The sequence below is a fragment of the Ursus arctos genome, unplaced genomic scaffold (assembly GCF_023065955.2).
Source record: "Ursus arctos isolate Adak ecotype North America unplaced genomic scaffold, UrsArc2.0 scaffold_27, whole genome shotgun sequence".
In the NCBI taxonomy this organism is placed as follows: Eukaryota; Metazoa; Chordata; class Mammalia; order Carnivora; family Ursidae; genus Ursus; species Ursus arctos.
In genome coordinates this window covers 36,300,128-36,320,813 of record NW_026622952.1, presented here as the reverse complement: position 1 = coordinate 36,320,813, position 20,686 = coordinate 36,300,128, and the positions used below count along the sequence as shown (strand labels likewise).

General features: G+C 41.2%; 2 protein-coding genes and 1 long non-coding RNA gene across 7 annotated transcripts in view; 1 reads left to right on the top strand and 2 right to left on the bottom strand.

The window, feature by feature from the left end:
- The window catches only part of SNX25 (sorting nexin 25), a 130,709-nt gene extending 126,366 nt beyond the window's left edge, over positions 1-4,343 (bottom strand). The window contains exon 1 of the mRNA XM_026508607.4: positions 3,608-4,343. Coding sequence (XP_026364392.1) covers positions 3,608-4,015 — 408 coding nt within the window. The 5' untranslated portion in view covers positions 4,016-4,343. The remainder of the gene's footprint in view (positions 1-3,607) is intronic.
- A 1,334-nt stretch (positions 4,344-5,677) lies between these two features.
- LOC113262065 (uncharacterized) lies at positions 5,678-10,905 on the bottom strand. 2 transcript variants are annotated; one of them, XR_006410560.3, is made up of 3 exons: positions 10,414-10,905; positions 10,175-10,326; positions 5,678-6,251 (listed from the first exon to the last, which is right to left on the bottom strand). It is a non-coding gene; the product is annotated as an uncharacterized LOC113262065 (long non-coding RNA). The 2 variants fall into 2 exon arrangements; XR_008956020.1 differs by lacking the exon at positions 5,678-6,251 and adding an exon at positions 7,599-9,000.
- Positions 10,906-10,937: 32 nt separating this feature from the next.
- CFAP97 (cilia and flagella associated protein 97) overlaps positions 10,938-20,686 on the top strand; it is a 36,218-nt gene continuing 26,469 nt past the window's right edge. Inside the window, exons 1-3 of one of the 4 annotated variants that reach the window (XM_044387612.3) lie at positions 10,938-11,067; positions 17,838-17,909; positions 18,406-19,445. In XM_044387612.3, the coding sequence (XP_044243547.2) occupies positions 10,946-11,067; positions 17,838-17,909; positions 18,406-19,445 (1,234 nt within the window). In that variant the 5' untranslated portion in view covers positions 10,938-10,945. The other 3 variants (XM_026508601.4, XM_026508604.4, XM_026508605.4) reach the window with 3 other exon arrangements.

Sequence of the window (20,686 nt, the reverse complement as noted above, 5' to 3'; positions counted from 1 at the left end):
TTCTAAAGTGGGGCCCAGATATCAACTGTAAGACTTTCCTGACCTTACAGAAAAGCTTCCTTAGTACCTGTATATACCACTACAAATTATTTCTACTTGAGTTGAAAATTATTTTTACTACTTTAATCAATAGTAATTCCCACCCCCACCCCCCCAAAAAAATAAAAATTCTTGCACATAGGAGATGCCCAATAAATACTAATACTGGATTAATAGGCGGGGGAAAGCATGAGAGAATAATTTTCTTTATCATCATCTGCAAACACTCCTTGAGCTCTTGGTAGGTGCAAGGTATAACAAAAGGTGTCAATCATGGGTGCTAACCACATGGAGTTTACAGCCAACAAGCACACTGTGAAGCATGCAGAAACATTTTAAACACTCCTAGACACAAAAGCCCCTTGTCACTTTTAGTTTGGGCTTCTTTGAGGTTGCTTACTTTTAACGGTGTATGCCTTTCTTTTCTTTATAAAAGGAGACCAAGAAGAAAAAAAAGGAAGGATGGATAGCTAGAAGGATAGATCCCAGCCTCTGACCTGTCTGGCTGATACTAGAAGAATCCAAATTGTGTAAGAAAAAGTGAGGATTCTTTTCTTCAAGCTGAATCAAAATTTCTGTAGTAAAGTAGTCACTGTATCTTAAGAGGCACCATTTGGTTCACTACTAAACAGCCTCCCCCTCCACATATGGTAGATGACCTGTGTGGTCCAGCTCCTACCCCACATGCTACTACATGTACTACACCACATGCCTATGCTTCCATTCATAAAGAACAGAACATTAAATACACACACACACACACACACACACACACACACACACACCTTAAATACAAATTAGAAATATAGCACAGCTAGGGGAAGGGGGAAAATAAACAAACAATGCAGCACAACTAAAGGCTTGAGTAAGTAACACCAGTACTGTCAAAAACATAAAATTTTATGTGAAAAACATGCATTTCAATTATAATATAGAGCTTAGAAACTACATTTTCCTAATGTCCTTATTTTCTCATTTAAGACTATTATAAGAATCCAAGTTCCAAAGAACAACCAATAATCTGCTTTCCTTAAAATTATACTTCACTTCTATTAACTGAAATCTTCTGGTAGTATACGTGAAGGATTACATATACTGCTTCATTTTCTTTCACCTTTAAAGTACTATTTTCTCAAACTCCTCTACTAAACCATCTTTCTGGATGCTAATCCAAGCTTTATCTACCCAGAGGTATAAATGAGCTGGGAGGTTTGGGGAAATGTATTTTCCAGGAAATAGGGTGGTAATCCACAACATGAGGCTTCTATGCCTTCAGAGGCAAAATGCAAATACTCTGGGTTTTGACCCTGACCTCATCATTTAAACTTCTTGCTCTCACTTACTAGGAACTCTTAAATATGTAACTCTTATTTTTTGTCTCATAAGCATTTATCACTATCTAAAAATATCTCACTTATTTGTTTATGGCCTGATCTCCCATAAGAATATAATCTCCAGAGAAGGGCTCTTATGTGTCTCACTGATTCAATCCCGGCTTCCAGAATAATACCTGGCTCATATAAAACACTCGATAAATACGTACTGACTGAATTGTAATTTCTTACAATACTCTAAAGAACTGGGACATCATTTATAAATCAATAAACTGGCTAGTAAAATCGGGATCCTTATTTTCTGCCATTGCAGAGAAAAGTCCAGAGGAAAAATACACCTGCCCACCAACTCTTGCTAAATTAGATATGAAAAAAAAAAAAAAAGAACTGTTACATGAAGGCTTTTAAAAGAAATAAACATTACTAATTTTTGAGACTTACAGAGTGAGGATGCCTGACTCCCTTACCTACGACCCTCCACCAATTATCTCAGGGCTGCATTCAGAAGTGACCGATTCAGGACAGGGTAATTTTGGTGAAGAGGGTGATGATTTTTACAAAAGAGTAAGCAGATCATATCATAAGCAAATACAAAACCCAGGGGACAATGGTCCCTCTAACAAATATTTTTATGAAGTTAAACCACTGCCATTTCCCTTACCCTAAAGTGGCTGGGCAATTTCAGTTTAATGACAATATAATTCAGTCAAGCAGTGAGTGCCAAATTATGTTGTATATTGGTTATAATTTCAAATCCACGTTTTTAAATTAAGTGGAATTGTTTTGATTGGAGGGTGAATTTGAGAAACCGTGTCAAGATGATATCTGCAGAACTATTGTGCTCTTGAGTGCTTATCCATCTAAATATATGAAGAATAAGTATGACGTAATGGACACTTAAACTTTAAACACCAGTAATTTGTGTGGACTTATCCAGAGTATTCAGTCTGGGCAAGGCTACTCTTTCCTGACCTGAACAGCTCTCTGTAGATCTTGAAACACTTGCTCCTGCTGTGGTCAGGCAACTCTTGGTCAGCAGGGTGTTAAACCAGGCAGCAGTCTCAGGAGGGGAAGGGACATCTGTTTCTGCCTTGGTTAGAAAGTACTAACCTTCAGAGCAGCTCTCCTTGCCTGCCAACATCAATGCCATTGTCCACTAGCTATGTGTCCCAGCAGATAATACCCAGCTTTTGGTTGAGAGCACTGACTCCACCAAGAACCAAAACCTAGAGAGGTACTGCTTAAATAAATCTGGACTTTATTTCCCCACTGCCTGGAACAATAGTGTATTCATCTATCACTGGTTTGTGGAGTATGTTATTTCCTCACTGGCTTATTTAGAGACATTATCCTGTATCTTACTGGCTTATGAAATATAATTCTCTTAGTAAACCCATGTTAAATAAATTATTGGCAGAAACAAATCTCAGCCCCAAACACAACAAGCTAACAAGCTACAACAGAATCCAGTTTCATTTAGAGGGTTACCAGCGGAAGCTGGGAGGTTGATCAAGTAGCGGTTTGGCACTAAGGAAGAGAAGAGCTCATTCCTATCTTCCCTAACCCCCGCCCTGCTGTCCCACACCTCACTGGGGGTACCTTCCCCGTTGTTGCAAACTGAAGTGATTTCTGACATCCCCTTTCTAAATCACAGAAACTAGCTGGGACTGCGTTACTGATCTACAGAGTGGATGGCAGGATGAGGCGGTAAAAGTGTGCACAGCGTTGGGTGAGAGGTACTGGCAGGGTGAGAACTAACCAGTGAGCCTCTCTGAACAAGTTTCCGCAGCGGTAAAAGGTCACAAAGTTACCTCCCCCAGAGAACGGTTAGAAACACAATGACCCATACAGGGCGCAGCGCGTGCGTACATTGAGGGCTCCCGTCGCCAACTGCAGAGCGGTAGCCAAGATTTGGCATGATTATTCAGCTATCAAGGTGGTGCCTGGGGATGGATGCTTGTGGAGCAACTACAGAGCCTAACAACGTGCATCTCCGCGAGCATCTCGCAAGCCCGGCGGAGCCCGGAGCCCGCTTCCCGCGGGGGCCGAGGGACCGTTCGCAGCTACCCGCCGGGCCGACCAACCCCAGCCCCGTTCCTCTGCCGCAACCCGGGCGGGAGGACGGGCCACGCCGCCGCCACCCGGGTCTCCGAGAGCGGGCGGCTGGCACCGGAAGCGGGGAGGGCCGGGCCGAGGCCCCGGGCGCGCGAGGCAGTGGGGAGACCGGTACTTACCCCCCGCCCGCGGCGGGCGGCCGCGGCCAGCCGTCTCCAGGCGGCGACGAAGTCGGGCGGCGGGGCTCGCCGGCTCCGGCAGACGAGGGAGAACAAGGTCCCCAGGAGGAAGGCGGCCGCGGCGCAGCCCACGTACAGACTGAGCCTGAGCAGGACGGTGCACGGCCCCGCGCCTCCGGCCGCCTGCCAGCAACCGGGCCCCAGGCAGGAGAGGCACACGGCGGCGAGTGCGGCCACAGCCACTGGCACTCGCCAGCTCCCGCCGCCAGGAGCCCCCGGCGCCGCCGCGTCTTCCCGGGGGTCCGGCCGCCGCTCGCCCGGAGCGCCCGGGGCAGGACGGCCGCCGGTGGCTGCGGCCGGCGCGAGGTTGAGGCCGGCGCCGCTGCTGTCGGTGGCATCGGGGTGCATGCTGCTTGCTGTGCCGCTAAGGACAGGCACATCTCCTGCCCTGCTGTCCCCCGGCGCTGCCCTGGACGGTGGCCTCTGCGCGGCGCCTCCTCCCCTCGCCGCTCCCGCCGCCGCCGCTCCTGAGGTACAGGCAGTCGGCGCTCATGCCCTCGCCGGCGGCCCACCGAGGAAACGGCTCCAACAGACGCCGCCGAGCGCCTCTCAGCGAGCCCTCAGCGCCGCCTCCCGGCGCCCGCCCCGCAGCCGTCCGGCCGGGCGCGCCCAGGTAGCCGGACCTTGTTGTGACTTAGGCTGGCGAAGCCCAAGGCGGAGCGGGGGCGGGGGCGGCCCCGAGGTGCCTGTCAGGCGGGGGGCGGAGAGCGACCGCGGCCCGCTGAGTGACAGGTGGGAGGTGCCCGGCGGCGCCCGGCCCCCACCGCCCACCCGCGGCGCGGGGGGGGGGGGGTCCGACCGTCGCTGCCCCTCAGGGGAGGGGGCGCGACCCATCGCCGGGTCAGCTGCTCGGTCCTGCGCTTCTCCTCCCCTCCCCCCAGGTACCGTCCAAGGATGGAAAATTTGGGGGCAGGTGTCAGAAGCATTTGTAATTCTCCGGCTCAGGTGATCCCTTAATCCTCGCTCTCCGCTCTTCACTGACGAGTAGTCTCCCATGCTTACGGTTCCCCAAATTTCTGCTTTTTCACCGGCTGTTTAGATAAAATCAGCAACCATTCCTGATGCTCACTTTTAATACAGTTTCCCTTCAGGGAGAGAATCCGACGAACGTGGAGGAGTAATGAAGCCTGCAGTTGCTAGTTACGGAAAGGCCCCAAAAGTAGGCCTGGTGCCAGAGGGTGTACACAGCTGCCATAATCACTTTGACTCCAAGTCCCTATATTTTTGTTACTAAAGATTCAGTGCAAATGTTATTACCTACTCAAGCGAAAGTGGTCCAACGTTACCCTCCTATTCTCCTATCGTGATCCCATCGTCAATACACAGATAATGTTTACTGAAAAGATGCCAATATGCTAAATACTAGTAAGTACTACTAAGACCAAAAAAGTAGCAGCTCTATCTTTGATAGATGGAAGAATTGTAAAGGAAATGAAGGAATTCTAAAGAGATTAATGATGGAAAAGGATGGGTGATAGGGCCAATCGGGAATAGAAAGCAGAAAGGGAAGAAGTAAATAGAGGAGCAGTGAGAAATGATAGGGGAAACAAAAGCAAAGTCTCAGAACTCTCTTCCTATAGCAATCCTGAAGAATTTCAACAGTTTAACAGCACTATTGTTTTCCAATAAAATGAGTTATATCCTGCTTCCCAGGGAGCATAGTGAAGTAAGCATTAAGATATATTTTCATATCACCATGACTATACTGTTTTTCTATAAGCAATCATCTGTGTCATTATTTCAACAAAGAAAAAATATAACATTCATATGAAGTAAAATATTTGGTGGATATTTTGGAGAGGTTATTATTTTTAATTCTTTTTTGTAATTATTGTTTTATGAAGAATCATTTACATAGAATGAGCCATGTAATTTGATTTTTTTGTCTGCCAAGTATTTATTATGTTTGTTTCAAATTTTTATTTAAATTCCAGTTAGTTATTTTTTTTAAACTAAGTATTATCCAAGAGGTTATTATCCAAAAGAAGACATACTGGAGATATGGTGTGTCAATTATCTATCGTTGCATAACAAAATATGACCAAATAACAACCATTTTATTTACTTATGATTTTGTGGGTCAGCAATTTGGACTGGGGTCAGTTGGGCAATTCTGCTCATCTTGCCTGGGGTCTCCTGATGCCTAGGCTGGGACTGTTTGATCTATGGAGTCTCTATTGAGATGGTTTGTCTCTGCTCCCTGTGTACTTATTCTCCAAAAGGTCAGCTTGGCCTTCTTCACATGACAGTCTCAGAGATGCCATGTGCAAGTTCTTTTTAAGCTTTTGCTTGTGTTACATTTGCTAATGTCCCACTGACCAAAGCAAATCACATGGCCCAACCAGTAATTAAATAGGGAGGGGTCTATACATGGGTTTAAATATGGGGAGTATAATTCATTGGTTTCATTAGTTTAACAACCTACCACAATTTGCTTTGACAGAATACACTAATCAGTTTCTCATGGATCATCTGGCCGCTCACCAAAATCAGTGATACCCGGTGACTTATCACTGCAAATATGTTAAAGTTTGCATTTCTGGTTCCTGGAATTGATAGTTCTTCATAATCTGATCCCATTTACCTATAAAATGAACAAAAGGACTTAGGGAAGGATGGGGGAAGGGAGACAGTATATAACTATGTTTGTGAGTAAAAAGTTTGGTGATATAGCTGTATCATTTAGCTTTATTTTACTCTAATATTTTCAAGTTATGAAGCGTAAAGTGAAAAAAAATTCTACACGCACTTCGATTTGATAACCCGTATTATTGGCCAGCAGATTATAAAGAAAGAATATAAATTGTGTTTACTTATTATCTAATTTCTCCAAAACGCATGTGGGCCAAAAAAACTTTTTGAATTGATCTATATGCTGTTTCATGATATGTATTATAAGCAGAGTAAAATATAAAGTAGGCAGGGCACAATTTGATTAAATGTACTTGCATAAATTAGGAAAGGATTTTGAATATTTTCAGATTAGCACTATGTATTTAATATTATATAAAATTTTTATATACTACCAAAAGGTAGCCAGTGTCTCTCATTTGTCATTTATTTGCTCTAGGAAAGAGAACATACCTATGGAAAGTAAAAATCAGTATTAGAGTATTAATGAGTCCTGAATAGGGGTTGCACAGAGTGGGCCTTTAATAAATACTTTTGAATGAATAAATCTGATATGCTTCCATGGTACTATATCTAGAATAATTGAGTAGACCAAAAGAAAGTAATAAAAATAATCTCGTATTTTAATGGAAACTTTTTTTTTAAGATTTTATTTGAGAGAGAGAGAGAGACCATGAGAGAGAGCACAAGTGGAGGGGAGGAGCAAAAGGAGAGGCAGAAGCAGATACTCCCCCAGTGGGGAACCGGCTGCAGAGCTAGATCCCAGAACCGCTTTTAAATAGATTGTAAACTTCTGGAAGGTAGTATGTGACTTCTATTCATTCATTCATTCCAAAAATATTAGCTAGGTGCTTTATTAGAAACGGTATAAAATATAGTCTCTGGGGGCGCCCAGGCGGCTATGTCAGTTAAGTGTCCAACTCGTGATTTCACCTCAGGTTATGATCTCAGAGTTGTGGGATGGAGCCCCAGCTTGGGCTCCCTGCTCAGTGGGTCTGTTTGAGATTCTCTCTCTCCTTCTCTAAGTCATTTTGCTTTCTCAATTTCCTCTTAGAGCATTTAGATATTTTGAAGTACCCCCCTTTAGATACTTAAAAAATATGAAACTTAACTACATTTAATTCCAATTTGGTTTATAACTTCAACCCAGTAAATACTTCATCTTTCAAAACTTAATTCCAAAATTTAAAAAAAAATGTCCATTTGCTCATAACATAAAGTTTATTAGCATAGATGAAAAAACCTCCAGCTATTATGCAAAAAGGTCTTTTAATAGCTCTCTACAGAAACAGTCAAACCTATATTCTGTTTCAAGAAGTTTACAATAAGTGAAACACGATTTTTGAAAAAGGGCCAGGGGATATTATTTTCCTCTTTTCTGATAAGAGAGTCCAGATTCAATGAATCTAGAGAAGAGCCTTTTTTCACTTATGAGTTGGTGACCTTCTATGACCAGAAGTATAACAAGGCACAAAGCAATTAAAATCTCTGTCCTGAAGAACCTTATTTACAATCTATTTCATGCATTGATTCATTCATTCAATATAGACTATTGAGGATGTGCTCTTTGCAGGAAAAGAAAACTGGGCAAAAGGCAAAATTTTACAATTTCATAGTCCAGAAAAAGCCAAAATGAAAGTTTAAGATATAAGCTTTTTTGTTATTTTTTATTATAAAACATACACAAAATTTAATATTTTAACCATTTTTAAGTGTACAGCTCAGTGGCATTAGGTACATTCACACTGTTGTACAACCATCACCAACGTCCATTTCTAGATCACTTTCATCATCCTGCACTGGAACTCTGTATGCATTAAAGTAGAAATTCCCCTCCCCTCTCCACCTCTCAGGCCCTGGTAACTCAATTTTTTTTTTTAAGATTTTATTTTTAAGCAATCTCCACTCCCAATGTGGGGCTCAAACACACAATCCCAAGATCAAGAGTTGCACACTCTACCAACTGAGCTAGTCAGGCACCCCACTTCTAATTTCTGTTACTGCGATTTGCCTATTTTGGGTACTTCATATAAGCGGATTCATATTTGTCCTTTTGTGCCTGGCTTATTTCACTTAGCATGTTTTCAAGATTCATCCATGTTGTAGCATGTATCATAACTTCACTCCTGTTTATGGCTGAATAATATTCCTGTATGAACGTATCACATTTTGTTTATCGATCTTTTGATAGGCATTTGGGTTGTTTCCATCTTTTGGCTTTGGTGAATAATGAAACATGGGTGTACAAATACCTGTTTGAGACTCTGCTTTCAATTCTTTGGGGTATATACCCACATGTGAAATTGCTGGGTCATACGGTAGTTCTGTGTTCAATTTATTGAGGAACTGCCATAGTTGTCCACAGCAGTCATACCATTTCACATTCCCATGAGCAATACACAAGGTTTCCAATCTCACCACATTTATGCCAATCCTTTTTATTTTCTCTCTTATTTTTATAGTAGCCACCACCCTAATGTGTGTGAAGTGGTATGTCATGATTTGTTTGCATTTCCCTAATGATTAGTCATGTTGAGCATCTTTTCATGTGCTTATTGGCCATTTGTATATATTCTTTGGAGAAATGTTTATTCAAACCCTTTGCATAACAAACTTTTGACCACAGAGTAGACAATCATCCCTGGGAAATGATGCCAGCATAGTTTCATCAAGCAGAATTAAGTGAAGTCGGGCCTTTTAGCCTACAAAAAGAACAGGAGGATTCTGTGTACTTGCTGGCAGTTACAACCCAAAGTACAAAATGCATTGTAAAGAACAAAAATAGAGTCAATTCCTTAGTGACACTCCCTGGGATAGATATGGATAACCCTTAGTTCCTAGCTTCCTTTGCACTTTCATGTAAAAACTGTACTGGGTACCCATTATATTAGGTTTCTATTGCTGCTATAATAAATTACTACAAACTTAGTGCTTTAAAACGACACGAATTTATTCTCTTTCTGTTCTGGAGGTCAGAAGTCTAAAATCAGGTATTGACAGGGCTGCCTTCCTCCGGAGGCTTCAGGGGAGAATTCCTTTTCTTCCCTTTGTCAGCTTCCAGAAGTGCCCGCTTTCCTTGGCTCAAGGCCCCCTTACGACACTCTGACCTCCTGCTGCTTTTCTTTAATTAAAAAAAATTTTTTTAGGGGCACCTGGGTGGCTCAGTTCTTAAGCGTCTGCCTTCGGCTCAGGGCGTGATCCCGGCGTTCTGGGATCAAGCCCCACGTCAGGCTTCTCCACTGGGAGACTGCTTCTTCCTCTCCCACTCCCCCTGCTTGTGTTCCCTCTCTCGCTGGCTGTCTCTCTGTGAAATAAATAAATAAAATCTTTAAAAAAATTTTTTTTAACTTACAGTTTTATTGAGGTATAATTTACATGTAACAGCATGTAAGTTTAGGGTGTACAACATGATATATGTATATATTATGAAATGAATATCACAATAAGTCTAGTTAACATCCGTCACCTCACATAGCTACATATTTTTTCCCTTGTGATGAGAATCTTTTTCTTTTTTTTGAGTGAGTGAGAGGAGGGGCAGAGGGAGAAGAGAATCTTAAGCAGGCTCCACACTCAGTGGGCAGAGCCTCACCCAGGGCTCCATCTCACCACCCTGAGATCACGACCTGAGAGGAAATCAAGAGTCCAGGGCTTAAATGACTGAGCCACCCAGGCGCCCCTGAGAACTTTCTGTGTGTGTGATGAGAACTTTTAAGATCTACTGTATTAACTTTCCAGTATGCAATACAGTACTGTCAACTACAGTCACTGTGCTGTACATCACCACCTCTTGATTCTATGGCCACCACTCCTATTATCGACTTCGAACTCCTTGACTCTCATTTTTAAGAATCCATATGATTCCACCGAGCTCACCTGGATAATCTAGGTTGATTTTCCCATCTCAAGATCCTTAATCACATAGCACAGAGTCCCTTCTGCCACGTTAAATGGCATATTCACGGGTTGCAGGGATCAGGAAGTAGACAAATTTGGGACACCATTATTCTACCACACCTAGTATGTGCCTGTAAGTTCAAAACCGAAAAATTATATCATTCATCATGTTCCACAGAGATCATTTTTTTTCTTGTTTTAACCACCCACCTACTTACCAGTAGTCAGAAGACTTTCTCATGTGTTACCAGCTCTTGGATCATAGAACCACTGGTTCTCTGATCTGAGCTTTGCTGATAAAAAGAATCACTAAGTCACAGCTGCCCCCCTTTATTATAACTGTTGTTGTTTTGGTAAGGACTTACGAGATAATTAAAGCCACTTTCCCAATTAGCCACCGTCACAACTGGGTCCACCGCATTACCATTAACAGCGGGGGCAGTAGCAATAAGTCCTTAACGGTGCGCTGGACAACTAAGGGACTACAAGATTCCTTTCTTCACGTGCCTCTGTCCACTGGAGAGTCGCGGGCCTGGCTTCCCCCTCCCGTCTCCCGCAGGGGGCCGGGAGCGTGGAGCCTCTCTAGGCCTCCAGCGGGCCCACCGCGCTCTATGACGCCCTCGGCGAGCAGCCACAAGGAGGCGCCGCGCCGCACGTTTGGCCACCGCCCAGTTCCCGCGGTACTCGCGGCGCTCCCTCTGCACCCCCTCCTTTCCCTTTCCGCTCTCTCCGCCTCCGGAAGCTCGAGCAATGCCGCTGGGAGCCGCGTGCGGGGGCTGCGTGCGCGCGCTGGCGCGTGCGTGCGACCCTGGAACGCCGCTGGCGGCGCTCGAGGCGGCGCGCGAGGCGGCTGCGGCGGCCGCGGCACCCAGGTAAGCGGTGCGCGAGCATCCCCTTCTTCCTCGCCCGCGACGCGCCCACCCCCCTCGCCTCCGTTCGGGATCCGTTTCATCTCTCTGGAGCCCAGGCAGCGGCGATCACTCAGGGTCGGTATGAGGAAGCCAGCGCGGAAAGTTAGGAAGGCGGGCGGGCCGGGACCCCCAGCCCTTTGCTCCGTCGGCTCTGCGGCCCAGCCAGCCCCTCGAGTGGCGGGTGTAACTACAACAAAGGCGTCCGAGCCCGCGGCCGGCGGGTTCGTGGGGCCGCCCGCAGCCCCAGCCGGCCCCTATGGGAACGGCCCGGCCTACCCCCAGGATGCGTTCGGGGATGGCCTGGGAGCCGGGTTCGGGTCGGCGCCGCCCACCTCTGAGGACTTGACTCTGAACTCGGGAGCCTGAGGGGCTGTCAGTTATCTTTTGCTACCGGTGGGGGGCGGGGAAGGGGGGTGGTCAGGAGGAGGTAGTAAACGGACCCTCGACTCAAGTGCCTGGAAAACGGGTGTTTACTTTCGGCCGAGATTTTCCGGTTACCTTGTTTGGACCATATTACACACCTAATTACAGAAATAGTGTGATGTCACAGTAACGAAATGACAGTTTTAAAAATGCCAGATTCTTATTTGTGTTTTCCTGATGTATCTGAAAAAGCATTAGTATTTCTGTTGCTGGCTCTGCAGGAGCTATACAAACGGTGAGTGTCCAAGTGACGCCCAGGCCGCTTTGACAAATACCGGTTTTCATTGAGCCCCAAAAGAGTTATTAAATGAATTATCATTTAATTTTTACCCTTTCCCAGTATGGTATAAAGAGAATCTTTTTAATCTTCTTAAGTCCACATTTGTATTTGTAAAGTAAAATGACGCCCACCAAGTTTGAAATAAATGTTATCGGAAAGATTGCTTAGTGGGTGGGATCGTTGGATAATTTTCCCGTAAATTCAGTTAAATCACCATAGTGCTTAAGTTCTTACAATAACCCTATCTGTTGCATATTATGCCTGAAAAGTCTCCCGGGTGTTATGCGCTACCTCTCATGAACTGTGACCACTTGGGAAGGAGGGTCCTTAACAACTGTTGAGTACTACAGAAACCGTGTAAATACAGATAAGGCCGTAGTTAATTCTGGTGTGTGTAGTGGGGGGGGGGGGGGTGAAGGTTGGTGGGGGACGGTTGTGGGAAACTGTCAAGGAAACTAGCTGAGGGAAAAGTCATTTTTCTGCTTACATAGATATCAAAGAGCAGAACTAGAGTTCAATTTTAAGTCTCCTAACGCCAAACTCCTTCATCAGATAAAAATTCTTGGAATGTTTAGTATTCGTCAGATCGTACTGTAGACACTGGGGATATAAAGATGAGCACGATCCAGGAGTTCACAGTTTCTAAGGAAATAAGGCACGAAACTGTTAGCTGTGAAAAACGGATTTCAAAGAACTACCTAATTATTTGGATTACAAATAGATGTTGGGATTTAGACCTCGTTCATAAAATGTTATGGTTGGGAAAATCGTATCCTCCTAATGCATGAATTCCCTCTGTAGTAACCCAACAAGTGGACAATTTTTGCTCCAACATCTAGTGACGCATGGCTCACAATCTTAGAAAGTAGCCCATTCCATATGTTGATTTAAGAACAGGTTTCTTATATATTACATCTGTTGATGAAAGTTCTACCTCTGGCACTACAAATAACAGCTCCTAAAATCTTTTTTTATATCACAGTCTTTTAAATATCTGAACATACCCTTTCTCTTAGCCATTACTTTTACTAGCTATGAATCCTTGTTTGATAAACCATTGATCATGACTTAGATGCTAGACTCTTCACCATAGCACCAAGAACTAAATGCTTCATTCAAGAAATAGTTTGACCAAGCAGAATATAATGCAAGTTCCCTTAAGACTGCATATTGCTATCCGGTATGACTTAAGAGCATTTTAATCTTTTGATTTCTAAGTCATGCTTTTGCCACTTGGTAAGCTCTGAGTCTTTTTTCAGTGAACCTTCTTTTAAGCTGGGGCTCTCAGTGCACCTTCCCTCCTCACCTTCCCTCATTCTGCGTCTGTGCCATTATTGTGTTATTATTTGGCTATTTCAGAGTATACCTCCCCATTAGGTTTTTGGCTTATTTTCCTCTGCTTGTTTCAATACAGCATAATCAGTAAGACTGCTGACAGTCTGGACTCAAATCCTGACTCTATTGCTTTCTAGACATGTGGTCTTTGAACATGTCATTAATCTCTGTGCTTCAGTTTCCTTGTCTCTAACCTCAAAGTTGTTACCAGTATTAAATGGTCAGTGAAAATAATCTATGGTAAATGATGAGTGAAAGAGTGCTTAGAACAGTGCTTGGCACATTATAAAAATCTGTTTGAAAGTTAGCTTCTTTTCCATTTTCCAGAACCTTTTGAATCTATTTTCAACTGTCCATCTCATTTTTTTTTATTCACAAATCGATAAAGCTTGAAGTTGGAAGAGGCATACTTGATACAAACTAATTTAAATTGTTAAAGCCATTTAAATTGCTAGGCCTTAGTATCTTCATTCCTAATGTAAGGGGGTAAAATTTTTTTCCTTTCAGGACTCTTGGGGAACTTGGAGGATATGGGAAGGCTGTTAGCTCTAACTTTCATTATTTTGCCATGCACCTTCATAGGGAACTTTACATAGGTCTCGCTCAAGGTTATCAGGGATCACAAAATTTGACTTGATATGCCAAACACACAAAGAGGAGGCATGCTGGAAACATTTCAAGTTTAGTGACTTCCAGAATTGTCACTCTCCTTGTCAGAAATACGTTTGGAATTCACTACTCTCTTTGGAAAGGTGGTTTGGTCACAAACTCAGATTGGAATAGAGAGGGTCATAAGTTAATTCAGAGTTGTGAATTCTTGTTACCTAGATTAACACTTTACTCAAGGCCTCTACTGGTTTAATTTGTGATTCTGGTGAGGTTTGTTCCAATTTACTTTGTGAGTGGAAAACTGCTACATAGTAAATAAATCCCAGCAAAATATGTGGCAGTCACTGGCTTGTGTATCTGATTTTAACTGTACAGACCATCCTTTTCTGCAAAGAACTGTTCCTAAAACCATATTGCTAAATAGGTCCCATTGTCCTTTAAAAGTCCCAATGATGAGAAGATCTTGTTATCTTGGTGACAGTTTACTATCAGATAAATCATAGATATCACAACAATGTATTTTAAAGGTTTAAAAAAACCGATCTTAGCTCAGGACCTTACTTTGAAGCAGAATAAACAGTGATTAATAATATCCTTAAACTGTGCCTGCCTTAGAATCCTCGCTGTGCCACTTACTGAGCTGTTTGACTGGGCAAGTTCTTGCTCTGCTTCATTTTTCTCATTGGTAAATGGGAATAATAAAAACCTCTTAAACTTAGATACATTTTAGCTGTTAGTTGTACTAGAATAGTAGCACTCATACAAATGAGTGTTAGGTTAGTAATTTTGTGTATTTCCTGAAAAATGTAAACAGGTTTTTCTGAGGCATGGTAGTTAGAATGATTTGGATGATTTGTTTTTGAAAGAGTTGTTTTTTAAACCGACTAGGGAAATTTATGCTCTGGGCTATGCCATGAAACCATTGTTTTTAAAAATTTGAAGAAACTTACAAAAAAAATTTTTTTTGAGAGCGAGCACAGGCAAGCAGGGGTGGGGGGAGGGGCACAGGGAGCAGGACGGAGAGAATCTTAAGCAGGCTCCATGTTCTTCTTCACGACCCTGAGATCATGACCTGAGCCTAAATCGAGAATCAGACGCTTAACCAGACTGAGCCACCCAGGGGCGCCTCTCTCCACCACCACCCCCCCCCCCCCCGTTTTTTGTTTTGTTTTGTTTTTCTTTTAAATCACAAAGGTATTCTTAACCAAGTAACACAGAAAGAAAAAAAAAACAATACCTGCAACCCTTTTTATTCCATCCCTTGACATTTTGGATTAAAGAGTTAATTACCTCACAAAAGAGGGTAACTTTTGGGGGAATTTAATGACAAAATGTTTGTAAGAGCTATCCACCATTCAGTGGCTGTTTTGATTTGTTGGTTTCCTTTTTGAACTTAGATGAACAGAATTGGATTGACAGTGATCAGTCATACTTTTTTTTTATGATTTTTTTTTTTTTAATTAAGTAGGCACTACACCCAATATGGCGCTCCAGCTCACAACCCTGAGATCAAAGAGTCACATGCTCAACTTGCTGAGCCAGCCAGGTGCCCCTCAGTCGTACTGTTTGTGATGTGATGACCCAATATCACAGGCCTCTGCCAGGTTCTTTATTTTTCCCCCACTGTGGGCTTCTTTTTAAGATTTTATTTATTTGACAGAGACACAGCGAGAGAGGGAACACAAGCAGGGGGAGTGGGAGGGGGAGAAGCAGGCTTCCCGCTGAGCAGGGAGCCTGATGCTAGGCTGGATCCCAAGACCCTGGGATCATGACCTGAGCCGAAGGAAGACGCTTAACGACTGAGCCACCCAGGCGCCCCAGCACTGTGGGCTTCTTCACCCTCATTCCTCCTCTTCCCTCACAGCCTCATACTCTTAGCTGTTTAATGATGTCCTTCCAGTCCATGCTATGTAATTTTGTGCCCGTGAGGAATTCAGTATCGTGTGTTTTACGTTCTATATAATTGTTCATGTAATTCTGCTCTTTTAGTAAACATTATTTTTGTATATCTTAGCTCATCCTTTTTGACTGACATATAGTATATACATTTTGCTTATCCATTTGCCTCTTATTAGACGTTGAGTTTTTTCCTAATTCATTGCTATTAGAAACAGTAGTGCTATGATGAACATCCTTGCACATGTGCCCAGAAACACAATTGGGAAGTGGCAGAACCAAGTTTGAGTGTGTCTGACTCTGGTCATTCTTTTTCATTGTGCAGACTCCCGGTCATCACTTATTTGCTTAATTTATTGCAGGGACACTATTATAAAAACAGTAATGGAAATACTAAAAATGCAGTGGGATTTTTGGTTTTCTTCTAACAGGTCAACTTAATTTTGCCCTTTTCCCCACTAGTTTTTGTTTAAATGTGTAAATTATATTATTAATTCAGTATGGATAACAGTTTTGTATTGTGCATTTTTCATGCTGATGTATCACCTAAATCAGGGGTCCACAGACTTTTTCAGTAAAGGGTCAGTTGATAAATATTTTAGGCTTTGTGGGCTATATGGTCTCTGTCACAGCTACTCAACTCTGCAGTTAGAGTGTGATAGCTGTCAGAGACAGTATCTAAACCTGTGGCTGTGTTCCAGTAAAACTTCATTTACAAAAACAAATGGCAGATCAGGTTTGACTCATGCACTGTAGCCTGCTGACCCCTGATATAAGTAATTCTTTTAATGGAGTCATAATATTCTTCTATTCAAGTTTTTTTAGTATTACAGGTAATACTGTAATGCACACCATTCTTTCTTTTTAGTATTATATTCTTAGGATGAATTTCAGAAATGAACGTACTGATTGAAAAGGCTTTTGACTTTCTAATGGCTCTGAAAATTATTGCCAAATGCCAGGGAGATAAGTTTCAATTTTTATAAATTAAGAGAGTAGACTGTAATTTCAGTGGGGATAAATATGACATCTAAAACCTTATTAAATATCTTTGAGGATTTGTGGAGGAGGCATCCCGCTGATGAGTTTTAAAACTTACGAGGGCATTGATCTGTGCTATGGGAAATAATATTTCTTGTATTTATTATTTAGGTATAAGTTATCTGATTTTTCTCAAACTTTTAAGATCTACTTACGTATCTTTTTTTTTTTTAAGATTTTATTTATTTATTTGACACAGAGAGAGACAGCCAGTGAGAGAGGGAACACAAGCAGGGGGAGTAGGAGAGAAAGAAGCAGGCTCCCAGCAGAGGAGCCTGACGTGGGGCTCGGTCCCAGAACGCCGGGATCACGCCCTGAGCCGAAGGCAGACGCTTAAGGACTGTGCCACCCAGGCGCCCCTACTTACATATCTCATTTCAATTTAAATCTACTTGTTAGAATTTTAAAACTCATTTGTATCTTGATTAATCTTCACTTAGCTTAATTTTCCCTGAACATTCTATACCATTTGCAGACTTGCAAATTCAATTTGTAATGAACAGCACAATTACAATTTTAGTGTATTTGATTTTCTTAAGTACCTTGAACACCTGACAAGGGATACTTATATATCTAATAAAGGAAGTCTAACTAAGCACTTAGATATTTTTAATAAATCTAGTAAGTCTTAACTTACTAATTTAATTAATCAGATTCCCTTAAGCATTTAAAAGTTGATTGCGAATAAATTTTTATGTTTAATGTGTCAGAATCTCTTAAATTCTTCAAAACCTTAACGGCAGAAAAAGTTACCCAATGATGGTAAAATGTATTACCACACATACCTTTAATCTATCTTATTAACCTATTGCATTAGTACTAATGGTATGAGTTTGGTTGATTTTTAAATCATGTTTGTACTTGTTTTACAGGTTGCAGGATTACTTAAGCAATAAAAGGCTCCAGAGTATCATGGCTGATTTAGAATACAGATTACATAATTTTTTATTGTAGTAGAATTAATCATAATTTTGAATATACTGAGTACATAGCTGGATTGTTGGCTGTATATTATTAGAAATTTATACATACCTTTCTTTTAATGTACCTCATATTATTTGCCCTTTTGAATATCATTATGGACTAATAACTTTGCACAGAAGTACTTTTTCATTTTTAAGTATATTTTGTGTGTTTTGTTTTCCAGTGCTAAATTGTCCAACTTGGACAGTGGAAGCCCCTTTAAACTAGAGCCTTTGTTGTATTACCACGATAACAGGTATATTTGAATACTGTGCCTTCTAATAATAGTAAGATATTCTAGGCCCTTGCTTTTCTTTACCTCCAGAAGTAGAATCAGCTGCCTTCCAAGTCATTATGTATTAGAGGTCACATTCTAAATTCAGGATGGCTTAGCTGATTTGGAGAGGTTTTAACACCATCCCTTCTTATTCTAAACTCTAATTGTACTTACAGAAGACAGATTTTCCTTAGTGTTCGCCTAGGTGTATGGATATTCACCTATGTATATGTTTGTGACATGCTTGAGTACCTTGTGAATTGAACTAATAGACTTACTTATGTTTCAAATCACTGATACAATTTATTATTACCCCTGTAGCCAATTATCACTTCACTGAGTTACTGTTTTTTTGGTGTTTGTCATTTTTCTCTATAATCAAACTTCTTGGTTTGTAATATGCAATTACTGTAAAAAGTGAAAAGTATTAGGAAATTATTCTTTAGTTTGATGGTAATACTGGCCTCTTTTTCAGATATATTTTTACCATCATGGATCGGTTTATAGATATATCAGAAGGTGAAGTGGACCATTCCTTCTTTGACAGTGACTTTGAAGAAGCAAAGAAATGTGAAAGTAACTCAGTTTTTGGCAAGCAAAATGATGACCCTAAAGAGAGAATAGATAAAGATACAGAAAATGTAAACTTGAAATTTGGAATACAAAGAAAGGAAAATGAAATAAAGGAGAAAATTCCTCCAGAAGAACACTCTGTAGAAAATGATAATATGCAAACCAGAAATTCTTTATCATTGACCACTTCAAGATCAAAAAAATTGTGGGATGCTACAACAGGGCATAAAATACACTTGCGCACTCCAAGTAGAATTCCCAAAATTACAAAGGAACGTGAAGATGATTATTATACAGATGGAGAGGAAAGCAGTGATGATGGGAAAAAGCAATATGTCAGGTCCAAGTCAGCTAAACCATCTAATAACTTTAAAAAAAACATAAGTAAAAAGTATTCCAAAGGTAATTCCTCCTCCTGCTCTTCCTCTTTGTCCTCCTCATCTTCAAGTTCAGGCACAGATGGTTCAGATGCAGGGTCTGATGTCTGTGTCTCTGATTCATCACAATCATTAAAAAAAAGTCTGTGTGGTGTAACCCACTTGTCACCAAAACAGAAATATAAACCAGGAATGAAATCAGCAGGCATACAGCCTTCAAGTACTAAACCAAAAGTCAATGACTACCCCGAGGAATCTGAAGATACTGTGACAGATGTCACCCCTCTGTCTACTCCAGACATCAGCCCTGTTCAGTCTTTTGAACTGGGAGCATCGAATGATCAAAAAGTAAAAGTTAAAAGGCAAGAAAATGTGAGTCAAGAAGTATATGGAAATGTTGAGGATTTAAAAAATAATTCAAAATCTTTGAAATCAGTCAAAAAAGGGCAAGAAAAACACGGGCCTGATTTCACTTCAAAATCTTCAGTGTTAGATTCCAGTTCAGACCACAGATATAAACAAAAAGCCTTACATGACACAATGGACCTCAATCATCTTTTGAAAGGTAATTTTCTTTTCTTTTTAAAAGCTGTATATATTGGACTTAAATATTAAACTTCATGGTATATTGAGCTTAAATATCAAATGCTATGAATTTGCATTGATTTTTCTATTAGATATATTTTATTGTTTAGAATAATTGATGTAGTAATTTTACCAAATATCCTATTTTAGTATAAAAATACCTGGAATATCATTAGTTATAATATTGAAAAGCTGATTAGGACTAGAAACTACTACCCTAATTTTGTTTTAGTGTCTTATAAAGTCTAGACGGATCAGATAACAGAAATGAGAGGAGTGGAGCCAGATGTTTTTCACATTTGAGAGCTGTGGGCATAAGATATATTTCACTTTCTTCTTTAAGAAAGGCAACAGTACTAAAGTTAAACTAACCTGACCTGTTTTCATATCAGAGAAAGTGGCAAGAATGCTAGCAAATGAAATTTCGGAATAAACTATAGGGAACTATTCAGACTTTAAATTAAAGGTTAAAGAGAATTACTTGAAAATAATTACCAAGTTGATGAAATAGCATAATTCAAGTTTCAGTTCCTTTAAGGTATAAATTTTTTGAAGTATGATTGACACAGAGTATTCTGTTGGTTTCAGGTATATATCACAGTGAGTTCTTTATACATTATAAAGCGATACCCGTGATAAGTCTAATTACCATCTGTCACCATACAAAATTATTACAATATTATTGACTATATTCCTGGTGCTGTACATTACATCCCTGTGACTTAATTTGTTTTATAACTGGAAGTTTGTACCTCTTAATCCCCTTCATCTATTTTGTCCCCCCCACCCCCTAACCCTTCCTTGCCTCTGGTAAGCAACAGTTTGTTTCCTCTTTAGTTTTGTTAGTTCTTTTGGTTTTTAGATTCCACATACAAATATATCATATTTGTCTTCATCTTATTTCACTTAGCATCATACCCTCTAGGTCCATGTTGTCACAAATGGCAAGATCTCTTTCTTATGGCTGAGTAATATTCCCTTGTATATAAATACCACATCTTTATCCATTCATCTGTCAATGGATTCTTAGGTTGCTTCCGTATCTTGGCTGTGATAAATAATGCTGCATTGAACATAGGAGTGTGTATATCTCTACAAATTGGTGTTTTCATTTTCTTTCAATGAATACCCTAAAGTAGATTGCTGGATCATATGACATTTCTGGTTTTTAATTTTTTGAGGAACTTCCATTCTGTTTTCTGTAGTGGCTGCACCATTTAC